The sequence below is a fragment of the Amphiura filiformis genome, chromosome 6, assembly GCF_039555335.1.
Source record: "Amphiura filiformis chromosome 6, Afil_fr2py, whole genome shotgun sequence".
Classification (NCBI taxonomy): domain Eukaryota; kingdom Metazoa; phylum Echinodermata; class Ophiuroidea; order Amphilepidida; family Amphiuridae; genus Amphiura; species Amphiura filiformis.
Genome location: NC_092633.1, coordinates 66,039,846 through 66,052,983, shown reverse-complemented (window position 1 = coordinate 66,052,983; position 13,138 = coordinate 66,039,846). Strand labels below are relative to the sequence as shown.

Below are 13,138 nucleotides of genomic sequence, written 5' to 3'. Positions count from 1 at the left end.
TACTCACAACTTGAGCTTTCACCATCCAGGCTGATGATTGTGGCTTTCCAAAGTGGGTGTTAGATAAGAAGGGCTGGCTGAACGACTTCAGAGGATTTTTCAAAAAGACAGAATCTTTACAGATATGTATCTTACCAACATACTCAAAAGTATTCTTCATCCGAAAGACATCTTGGAAACCATCAACGCTATATACGACATCCCCTTCAAAGATACAGGACAGCAATTTGGCGTCCGGTTAAAAGAACATCAAAAAGACTCTGAGACAATAAAAGACACAAAGTTCACCAGGGCAAATAGAAAAGCATCCACATCCAAACAGCACAAGTCTGCTATCACAGATCACATTGCACAAGAACATCATGTTATCAACTGGGAGGGGGCAAGAATCTTTGACAAAGACTCAAATACCATATCAAGAAGAATTAGTGGATCGATACAGATACGCAAGAAGGGAACCAAAGCAATCAAAGGTGACGATGGCGCATTGTGTCATAGTCACATATGATCCACTGCTGAAAACAACTTTAATTCCACAAATCCACAGGAAAGACAGTGGCCATAAACCTGGATGGGCAAAACCTCAAGTCGTGAGTAAAATCTTTGGATTTGTCAAACAAACAAAAAATAAACCCATGTATTGGCTAACATTTACAGTACCAGCTGGTGGTCATAACTAATACTTCAAACTAGAATTCAAGTACTTTGATAAACTGACAATCCTTATTTTTTTTTTTCTTTCTTTTTCTGTTTTCATGGTGCTGACAAAAATGTTTTCAGTGTTATGGAACCTTGGTACTCAGTTGTGCAAGTGTTGTGTTGCCTAAACAATATTGAATTCAATTACACTAGCACTCATCTGATTTTACTGCTGTTTTTGAAAAAAAAAAATTAAAAAGTCTGATCCTTGACTAGTGCATAATGTGTCTGCATATATGTTTACTGGAGTAGGTACATTTGTAACCAGTGTGAATGTCAATACAAAGAGCTATTACTTCATCCTTAAGTGTATAACTTATATGTGTATTATTTTGATTACATCACAAAGAATTACTGACTTGATTAGTCAGGGAGCAAAATGACTACTTACAAAGTCATCTTTGTGTTTTATGATAACAGACTGTCACCTCTGATGCAAATTCTGGTCAAAAGAGGGCAGCATCACTGTCAACAGCGAGTCAGCAGCCACCAATCATGACAGCATCGGTTATCTCACAGGTTGGTGCAAGTACGTGTTCACCACAACCTATCCAAACCCAAGCTGGACATACGCAATCAAGTTTGCTTCAACATTCTATCAATCACCAAAGTAGTATTCCGTCAACAGCTGCTGATACAGCATCCAATCCAGCTACTGCATTACAACAGGCATTGTCAGCTTTGCAGCCACTCCTCCTTCAATCAGGAGCTCAATCCACATTAGGGTTACATGGTGCTCAGCCGACATTAGGGTTACCGGGTGTACAAGCAGGACTGGGGTTGCCAGGCACTCAACCAACATATGGATTACCAGGTTCTCAACCAGGTTTGGGATTTCCTATCAATCAAATGTTTCAAGCTCCACCTGCTGTTCCATTATTGCCATTCCAACAGCTTCTCCCAGGAATGGCGCATCCGTATCAAACATCTCCCTCCACCACAGTGTTTGTTATCCCTCAACCACTGGCCGCACAAGCACAACCTGCCGCAGAGACACAAACATCACAAGCCTGTCATCAGCACAAGAACTGCTGTCCTGGATGTGTAGCAGAAATCCAAGAATTAAGAAGACTTGTTGATCTTATTATACGTGCAAATGCAAACACAATCACACCTGGATTCGGTACCAACATTGCACCCTTACTTTTGCAGCAGCATAATACAACACCTACCATAAATACATCCATAGGTATCAGTACCATTGGTGGAGTTCATAGACTGCTTCAAAATCCTCCAGTGTTCAGTTCTGTTAGCCCGTTAGCTGAATCAGTCCCAACTGTTGATATTAAACAAGAAGACAGTTTACCATCTCTTGCCAATGAGGCTGTTCAGGAAAGAACTGGTCTTTTGCCTGATTGCCAATTAGATTGGCAGCATGATGCTGATGATGTTACCATGGATACAGACCACATTGAGTCAGACAAGGTATTACCATCATCTACCACGTCATCCTCAAGACAAGAAAATACTTTTGCTTTTGATAGACCTAGCACATCTTATCAGAATCCCAGACATGACCCGCTGTGGAAATCTAAACGGGGAAAGAACACCATGGAAATGATACAGAATAGACTTGAACCAGATCCGGCCAATCCCTCACAATACATTGTCAAAGAAGAAGTACTATGGATGCTACGACAAAAATCAGATGATAGGCAGTTCATTGCACGCAGACTGGCTAATCTGCTGTTTACAAAACAAGAGAGGAGGATATCTAACTGTCATGGCAGGAGACACAAAAGACCACTGGATCCTGTGCGACTGGATGCCATCAAGAGGGCAGTTTTCAAGATCAATCCTACGACACCAGATAACGGTGTAACGAGGGATATAGTCTGGAAGCAATGTTGCGCTAGTATTGACATGTCATCAAGATCAGCATGCAGAAACATAAAACAAACTTAAAACAGATGGAATTTCTGTACATTGGCAAGAATGCCACCTGGACTTTTAAAGTTTTAAAATAAGTGATTGCATTGTATGAGATCAAAGATGTAAATCCTTGGAATATTCTGGTATACCCTGCGTACTGCACTAAACCTCACTATAACCCTTATCCTGACCCTAACCCTAAAACACAGGGTGTGCACTTTGCAGGGTATACCAGGATTATTGGATGGCTCTGACCAGTGTACAAATTAAGTGGTCGTCCGGTCATCCTGAAGCCCAGATTTGCTGGCGGATGACCAGAAATTCACTGCAGGTTATCTGTCGGATGCCCATACTTTATAAAAAAAAATTTAATATTTTCCCTTTTGGAGTGTTACTTGACCTAGAGCTAATTGCTAGGATCATTCATGGTTGATTTTTAACAAAATGTGTTTTTAATATGTAAAGTTTTAATTTAACTTTAAAAATATTCAAATTTTTAATTTCAAATAATATATGGATGACCAAAAATTTTGGCGGATGACCAGATTTCATGACCTGGTCATCCGCTGGATGACCTGATTTATTTTCTTAATTTGCACACTGGCTCTGATATTTAAATGGATTACCTTTTGAACTGAAGGGCAAAATCACCAAGTAGTCTCTCGCAACGATATGTAACAGTGAACTGATTTGTGAGAATCAAATGCCTTTTTGGGCAAGAAGATCAAAGTGATTCTTACACCCAGGTTTGATAATAATGACTCATTACCAAGCCTGTATCACACTCACCAAGTTTACTACTGTTCCTATATTTAATTCTCAGGCATGACATGTATATTTGAAAACAACAAGTGCACCCCACAAGAGTACGCCATTGTTAATAAATAAATCACACTACACAATGCTGTTATAGCCTCTGCTATTAAGTGCGCTGTATGCATTGACATGACGCCAAGTATGTACACCTGTGTCTGAGAATATAATATAGCAACAGACAGTAGTTAGTGTAAGTCACAGAAATTAATCCTACAGCCACAGCTTTTCACTTGTGAGCCTTCTGTTTTTGCTCAAAATTGCCCTATGTGAAAAAATGCTATGGCAAATCTGCCATTTTAGTTTGTCGCTCATTTAGTGAAAAAAGTGTACATCCAGTGATTTTTGGCAAGAGCCTGAAATTTAACAATAATTTATGTATTTAAGCTTGAGCGTTACACTAGTTTGGCAATTTCATCGTTTAGTACACATTTTTGGCACAACGCTTTACACACATGCAAACAACAATCAGAGTTTGCCGGGCGCATAACAAAAGTATCCATAGGTACGCTATTTGCCCTCCATGAGCGACACACAAACATGGCTGAGTCAATACTTCTTGGTTTCTACCTCATTGAGCTGATGAAAACCATCATGATGATAGTCATTTCTTGTCATAAACAAAATGTAACATTAAACAGGTAAAATTATGAATGAAGCAGCAATATGCGTCACCCTAGCAGGATGTAAGACAATGCTAGACACATATTAATATGTGACCATCTAACACAGAAGGGCCGCAATGTCGGCAGAGCAAGTTCTGAGATATCAGATATGGTCCATTGAACATCTCAAAAAACAATAGAATTAGAAAAAACATAACTAAATACCATTATCATATTCAAGGTGATAATTGCCCAGGGTGTCCAAGTCAGTCACTTTTATTAAGGGGGGGGGGATGAAGTGGGGTTATTAAAATGAGGAATTCAAAATCAAAATTAAGAATTTGTGCAATTAAAAATAAAGTGTATCTTAAAGGTGGGTAACCTGATTGAAAATCTCATTCCCCACTTTACTTCATCCACATCGTTTTCCGAAGAAATCATCAAAAAACTGCCGAATTAGTCTCAAATATGGTATACCATAGTTGAGACTAATTAGGCAGTTTTTTGATGATATCTTGGGAAATACACTGAGTTGGAACTTCTAATTTCAATATGTTTATGATAAAAATAGGGTCTTTCACTTGAAATCAATATATGACACGATCATGATGATTATCATTAATAAAAACACCGTAGACTACCAATATCACACTGTATAAATGTCTGTAATTCCATTAGGAATTAGTCACATTTACAAAAAACATTTACATTTTCTTTTTGCATGAGTACTTGAAAGGGATGACATTTTATGTTTACGTAAGTTTTAAAGAATTTGATTTTCCAAATATATCAGGTCACCTTCCTTTAAGTCAAAGTCATCTTATCCTCATTGAAAATGGGGTGTTAAACAGATAATGTCACTTCAAAAATGTATGTAGAAAGCATTTGATATTAGGGGAGGGTCTGTGAAGGTTGACCCTTCACAATTGAGTCTTAGTTTCCTGTTTCATGGTTGAAAACAAGGGATGAGGCGACTTTTAATTATTAATTATTAATTATCTATTATTTTCTTTATTTTAAAACAAGTGGTCGCATCCTACATCAACCTGTTTTGATCGGAACATGCATTTAATTATTTTACAACTATGTTTGATTTGATACATAAGTAATGGTACAGGTATGTTCTTTGTTTATTCATCATTATAGTTGATACAAGCAAAGTCAGAAAGTAGCACATGGAAGTCATTAAAAGTTATTTTAAAAGAAAAAATCCAAAATAAATATAAAATAATTAAATATTTTGCAATTCTCTACTTTGGACGCGCGCGGGAAACAGGAAACTAAGAATTAATTGTAAAGGGCCTTAGTTATTTGTTCCAATATCAATGTCTTATTTTCATGCAGATATAGATAGCATGTTTATTATGAATCAGAGGTCAAAGGTGCTTCAAAAATGGTGGATCATAAAATGATCTATGAACAAAACTTTTGGCAAGACAAAACACACCCTTATATCACTATCTTTCCAAGGACTTGAAATGCATGTCTTAAGACCCAAAGAACCAGATTTGCCCTATATGGTAATGCTATGGTAAATCCACCAGATTGGTTTGTTACACATGGAGAACAAAATAATGTAACCCAGGGTTCGGTTTTTGCCGGCAAAAAAATGTTTTTGCTGACAAAGTGGCAATAACTGGCAAAAACCTGTTTTTGCCAGTTTTTGCCTGGTAAAAACGGGCAAAAACTTATGTATAGTCACTCAAATGTTAACAAGTACACAGAAAGCTCATAAACAGTAAACATACAACTTTTAATGAATCATTCAACATATTTTTGTCTCATCAAGTCCTTAAAATGAAAAAAAGTTTTGAATTTGATATGCCAGATTTCAGTTAAATGCACTAAGTGAGCAATGAAAATGCATGCCTTTAATTTCTTAATATGTTATTTTTAATTACAAAATCTGGCCTTGCTACACTCCAGAAAATAATTTTTTAATTTAATAATTCATTTTGAGATCAAAAATCTGAACTTTAAATCACTTTTTTAGTTTTTGCCATTTTTGCCAAAAACTGGCAAAAACTGTTTTTGCCAAGCGGTTAAAACTGTGGTTAAAACCGCGTTTTTTTCCACCTGCGGCAAAAACCTGCGAACCCTGATGTAACCCCTGCATTTACCAACAAAACTCCGATTTACAATGACAATATGTGTCTTTAAGCTTGAGTGTTACAATATGTGGTGCTTTACGCATGCTTTTGGCACAACGCATTACACACAGTATGCACTTTAATGAGAGAGAGGTTTGCGAGTGCCTGGTAATATAATCCGGATGTACACTATTTTGCCCTGTACAACACACAAACATGGTGATAGATAGATAGATAACAATCTCTATTCAGATTGGAGTCAAGACTCTTTGGGTCTAATTTCTTTGGTGTCCTTAGAAAGGTGATGTGTTCCTAAAAATGTCATCATAATGATACTGGGTGTGTTTAACACTGTAGAATATAACAGGAACCTACACGTAATAGATAGGTTCCCAGACTACCACAGACGATTCACAAAGTCCCCGTGCTTGGTATCGTGCTTTGAATTTCTTGCATATTTATGAGGGTTGTGCCATCGCGTAGCACTGCGTATCTTCATGTTTATGTGAAAGACCATAAAAATATGTGCTATGTGTGTAGCAGTTTCGTCTGTCGCACTTCATGGAATGATCGGCCCTCATTATCGGGTGACTTGGACTGTTTGTAATTCGTCTGTGGTAGTCTGTGGATAGGTTACTCCCGAGTGAATGCATACATTGTGTAAAGTTCTCAGACAGCAGCTATACAGCAAAGATATCTTACACTTCCCACAATGCATTTTGGTCCCTGTACTGATTTGCTATTCAGTGCAACATGGATCAATAGTAACAAGTAAAGTATTGTGGGATGTGTAAGATCTCTTCTATGGCTAGGTATAGGTCTTTGGAAAATAGGTGCGCTGTCATCGGGCAATGTTGGAATTCAATAGATTAATTTGATCATGTTTGGTCTTCTAGATTTTATTACTGATTATGAACTCAAATTTGCAGATTTTGTTGAAACAAAATGATATCAAGCATTATAGAACACAAAAAATGTCATCATGCACAAGCAAGCAGGCACGCACATATTGGCCCACAAAAACAGCAACATGGCAAAAGTTTACATTTTTATATTACAGTAGCTGTAAAGATAAGAATATAAGCTTTAAAATAATTAACAAATCTGTTTTCATAATACTTTTGAAGATATGGGTCAATTTATACTTGAGTATAAATACTTCAATTGTAGAACTGAATAGTGATCAAAATCAGCTGCCATCAAGTAATAAGTGGTGTATAATGCTCCTTTTCTTACATACATGTTTGCCTCGTCAAAGTTATATCCATGGGTATCATGTACAAAAACAAACAAATAACTCCATTTCAGAAATTTGACATTTTTTGTGGTACATACATTCGCCATTCTTAGTCAGTGGGAGTGGTCTAGTTCGTAGACACATAGTCTGATTGGACAATTGCATGATTTCGGGTGCCGTCTATCAGCCCGTAGACGACCCCACATCATCATGAGTGTTGATAACGCGTAACACGCTTGTAGAGGTATGCGTAGACTAGTGCGGAATATACTCACACACGCTAGCAGTACGCGCAACAGAATATATGACAGCGTTCAAGCTTTGACTTGCGTTTGGCGGACAGAATGGTGGGAACTTAAAGTGAAAGATATCCTACTTAAAGGAACATTTTCTGGGGTGAAATTTTGTGTAGAAACTGAATCTGACATACCTAATTCGTCGTGTCATCAGCGAGAAAATTTCCCCATAGCACTGTACAGGCATATTTCTGCTCCTCAAATTTGAGCGAAAATTGGCGCAAAAAAAATAAGTCCTTCAAAACTGGGACTCTCAGGGCTAAACAAACATAAACTTGCTCTAGAGGGAGGTCTTGGCTATAGCAAGTTTATATTTGTTTAGCCTTAAACCTCACAGTTTTGAAGGACTTATTTTTTTTGCGAAGGCCTTTATTTTTTTCACTCCCGCCAAAATGTTAGGGGTGGGGGTAACATATTACTACTTTAATTTTTGTCAGTACATTCAACTGTGTCAAGTTTTATACCACTATTTAGCTAGTGAAATACTGAACATAAAGACACAAAAAGCATCTCAATAGCTCATACCATTGAGGAGTTATGGCTTTTTCAAGCTCAAAATTAGGTGAAAATTTCACTTTTTCCCAAATCAATTGTCACCCTGACCCCCAACTTTCTAACCCTGTTACAAAAATAAAGAAACAGATTTATCCCATTTAATGATTTGAATATCACAAATGTACCTTTATCACATAATTAGCATAAAAAATTAGGCACTACTCAGTAGTTTTCATGTTCATACACTCATGAAATTAGCAAGTCAAAATTTTGTCACCCCAAAACGGCCATTTTCGCCAAAATTTGACCCAAAAATGAATTTTTCTCAAAATCAGTGAAAAATAAGGGGTTTTAAGTGCCAAAATCTGAAAATATGTGACATTTTACCCCTAGAAACATTTAAGCAATCAGGAATTTTGACTGTTGTCACCCCTAAATATTTTTTTCACACGCGTGTCAGCCAAATGTAAGTCAAAGCTTGAATGCTGTCATATGAAGTTGTAAACAAGTTTCGTTCATTTTATAAAAACGGGAGTTTTTATGACGGTTATCAAAATATTATTAACTGACTAAGAATGAGAATAAACGATAGGAATTTTTGCTTTTACTATCCTCTACCTATGATAGACAGGCAGGTCCAATATTTTTATCGTAGTGGACCTGCCTGTTGTCTATCTCACGGTAGAGGATAGTAAAAACAAAAATTCCTATCGTTTATTCTCTAATTGAAAGATATATATCTTTCAAAGGCCTCTTTATCTCCAAATCAAGTCTGATGACATGTTCCAGGATCTGTAGGGAATATTCAGGTAGACTACTGCCCTCATTTATCTACTCTCTGAGTTGATGACTGACAAACTTGTATGTGTTGGACTTACCACCAGAATCTGGAAGTCAAAGATTGCACAGTTGTTGATCACCTATTTTTAGAACATCAGAGCATTATTCCTGTTACAATGGGCGCCAGTAGGAATTTGCACCATGATGTATGACCAAAGTCATGATATCTAAAGAGGGCCCCAGTGGAAAGCAGTGCTTTGTTCACTGATCTGGGCTACCCTCTATAAAGATGCCGTTTATAAAATGATAAAATAAAATAATCGCACAGTAACATTTTTATGAGTCCAACACAATACAAGCGGTAAGTTTTCAGTTGCCACTGCAAGCATAAAATACAGATATGTGCGCGGTGTAGACGACAAAGGATTTCATCTAGGGAACGGGTTGCATATTCAAATGGGCACATGGAAGCACACCCACATACACACAAATGCCCAATTAATTAAAGTATCCCTTATAAATGTTTGTAAAAATTTTGATTATGTTACTTATTGATTCATTTCTAGTTATATTTGTCTTGCCAATGTCTATACCAAATGTATTAACAAACTATACAAGTGGCTCAGATTAGAGAGTGTAAATTGCAGTGCAGTTACTTAAATTCTACCTGTTTTTGCCTAATGTTTTAATTGTGATGTTTAAAGCTTTATATTATAAGAGCTCTGTAATAGTTTGTTCATTTATGTATAAAGAAATCATGAAAATTATGTGTATCAGTATCATCATGTACAGTATTACATATGTATAAATGCAACAATCATTCCTTGCCATACATAAATATTATTTAAGTGGATGTTGTTAGAATTAATTGCACAGTCTCCTAATGATTGGTGTACAGTACTTGAATAAAGATCTAAGTAAACCTATGTAAATTGAATGCATTCATTTACATGATTGTGATGTATTATGGTTAGACCCATACTGGTCTCCACCAATTCTCCAACCGTTTTTGGTGTTTTTTCTTCCAAACCCACTATTTGGATCCACTTGAAATGACAAGACTTTGAAATATGAAGTTCAAAGCATAAAGTTTGGTCATTTCAAGTGGCTTTAATTTGGTGGAGCCTGAAGTGGATTCTTTCTTCATACATGTCACATGTTTATGGTTAGTTATTTGCTCATTTTTATTTTTCTAGTATATGCAATCAATCACTGGATGTTCTGCTTCTCATAATGTGGTAATAGCAATGTCAGGCATCGCTAAAGTGTTTGTTGGAGAAATAGTAGAGGAAGGTGAGTGCAATGATACAAGGCTGTATGAAAATGTTTGGTACCCATCAGTTTTTGGTGTTTATTGACAAGCCTGTTCTTCAATATGCAATATTGGATCCTCTTGAAATGCCCAGGATTTATAATAGTTTTGTTATCTTTCATAACATTCCTTTATAAATAAGGTAGCTCCTATGTTGCATTTTGTTGTAGTAGTCTTGTCCATAATCACTGGAAACTGATGAGTACCAATTATTTTGATACATCCTGTACATGTTCAAAGGTTTCTGTGAAAAGCTTTATCTGGAGCAAGCCATTCTCTCAAATTGGGGCAAAATGGATGTATGGTAATGGTTTACAAGAAACAGGTGCTTGTCTTTGTATTTTCTAAAAGCCATTTAAAAAAGTTTTTTTTCTGGATATACATTTAAAGCAATATTGTAACATTTGCTGATGATGGTGCCCTAAGTTGTTTTTTAGAAATTAATATTTTACACATAATTTAATGATCTAACATAGCCTGCAAAAGACCAAGGAAGAGCATAGGTGACAAAAATTGTGACAAAATCTGAGATTTTTGATGAAACTTGTATCACAGAACACACGATTTAATTCATACGATCAAAATATTAGCGTAAACGTTCACCTAATGGCACTATAGGCTCCTTTGACATAACTGGAATTTTAGACACAAACTAAAAGTGCCCTACCATAAAAATCCCACCAGCAAATAAGGGCACATACCCTTAATTTTTGTTGGGATTTTTAGAGGAGGGAGCTCTCTATTTTTATACATGAAATTTCCTCTTAAGGCAAAAGAGCCCAGGTGCGCCATTAGGTGAACGTTTACGGTATTATAGTCGAGCTTGCATATGGGTGAAATGTCTCATTGCGCACATGAATGTACAGGATGTTCATAGCACATTGAGCCAATCAACCCCACTAACAGACTGATACACGCATTGGCAATATACATTTATAGGTGCTATAATGAAATCATGGTTCAAAAATCAGTTTGAAAATTAATCCATAGTAACGCTTTTACAGCTCATAGGAATGGTTTGGTTTCCCTCCTTTCTCAAGGTTGTCCAAGAGAAGTTAATGTTCAGATTATACCAGATTATTTTATACTATTTAATTTATACAATATAGGGCGAAGTTGCCAGTCAAACCATACTGTAATATCATTGCCACAGATACACTCTTTGCATAAGAAAAATAATACAAAAGAATTGTGGCAATGAGTGTGCCAATATAAGAAACATTAAAGTGTGACAAGGGGTTTCTGTTAATTTGTTCAGACCATGAAATATTGGCCAACTATAAAAGTGCATCAGGTACTTGTCCTGATTTTATAAGTTACCATGACACGCTGCACATTGGCAGGTATATGTATGTAAGGGTTATGCCACCAATTTCTAGAATAATAATTGATCCATGAAGTTTTCTATAAGAATTTGTCTGATTCGCTTTGCAACAGGTCGAAATTAATGTTTGTACTATTTCTTCTTTATGCCTTGCAGCATTGGATGTGATGGAGCAATGGGGAGAATCTGGCCCACTTCAACCCAAGCATATAAGGGAAGCCGTTAGGCGACTGAAAGCACATGACAAAATACCAGCAGCAGCATATAAACATACTCTGTTTAAATGACACTCGTTGAATGCTTGGGACTGATATGGCTTGATTCAGTACCATGGAAGACTTGATTCGGCGACATACAAAGTTACTCTGTTTTTAAGATTTGTGCTACTTTTATAACTCTCCAGTAAAGTCAGTGGGCTTTCAGAAGGAAGAAACATGAATGTTTGGGTCAGTTTTGATAAACTCACTATACTCTGTTTCACCACAAGTTTGGTAGTGCTGTGAATGCTTAAAAGTGGCACCATAAATGTACCTTGAGACTAGAATCCAACCAACTGCCCTTGTATGCATGTGTATACACACTGGGGAATAGGTCAGCACACAATTGAATACCTGAGTGGAAGAAGGGCCCAACTCCATCAAAACTGTTTTTGAGATATTAAGAAACTTAATATTTGGAAAAGTTTTATAGACTGAATGTTTTCATCTTCAGGGGACCATTAATACATGACCATACAGTATTACATACATTTGAAATCATATATGATGTTTCCATGGCAACGGTACAGGTGTTAATATGAGTTGGAGTTGGGCCCTTCTTCCACTAATATACTGCAAGTGCAAGTTCCGTACGCAGATGTATCATAAATAGCTACAGAAATTTGGAAATTATCCATTAACTGCAGAAGTAGAAGCATGTAATATGTTAGCAAGAAAGTTTATTGCAGTGAAAAGCAGATTTCATGGATGAACAAAATTCTTCTTTAACCCAATATTTGTGGAAGAAGGGTCCAACTCCATGGAGTTGGGCCTTTCTTCCATGAAAACCAAGTTTAAGTGTACGTTGAAGACTATTTAGAGAGTGGATTTTGGCTCATATTTCACACACAAGGAAGAACAATCTGCTGGCAGTAAAATGCTGGGTCTAACTAATTTTTGTAAAAAATTGGAGTTGGGCCCTTCTTCCACTCAGGTATTCAATTATACACCTACATCACTACCAAACTTGAGTAGAAATAAAGAATGTGTGTTGTGTAAGTTATTGGGTGTTCATACATACACGCTATGTAACAGCACGCATGATTGGTTGAGAGCCGGGCATAAACGACGTTCATGCCCGGTGTCCCGGATGTGTGATTACCGGGTAGGAAAATGCAAGGGAAATCATGTTTTTTAATAATGTTACTTGTAATTTTTTGTTATTATTTGGATGAAATAAGAATCACAAAATGTTCTGGTATTTATGAACGGAGTTCATTCATATATTTTCATGACTAAACGGTTGTCGGCCCCTCGAGCATAAACAACCATTTAGTCATGAAAATATATGAATGAACCCCCTAATTAACCTGCCAATTGATTGTTTGCATGGTCATCCCAAAACAAGCTTCTACTTG

At 36.6% G+C, this 13,138-nt stretch overlaps 1 protein-coding gene across 2 annotated transcripts in view; it reads left to right on the top strand.

Moving 5' to 3' along the window:
* LOC140155848 (transcription initiation factor TFIID subunit 11-like) overlaps window positions 1-13,138 on the top strand; it is a 35,480-nt gene that overhangs the window by 7,755 nt on the left and 14,587 nt on the right. Inside the window, exons 4-5 of one of the 2 annotated variants that reach the window (XM_072178838.1) lie at window positions 10,084-10,180; window positions 11,680-13,010. The exons of the other annotated variant lie outside the window; for it this stretch is intronic. Coding sequence (XP_072034939.1) covers window positions 10,084-10,180; window positions 11,680-11,810 — 228 coding nt within the window. The 3' untranslated portion in view covers window positions 11,811-13,010. Of the gene's footprint in view, window positions 1-10,083; window positions 10,181-11,679; window positions 13,011-13,138 lie in introns of those variants that run through there. 2 annotated transcript variants of the gene reach the window in all.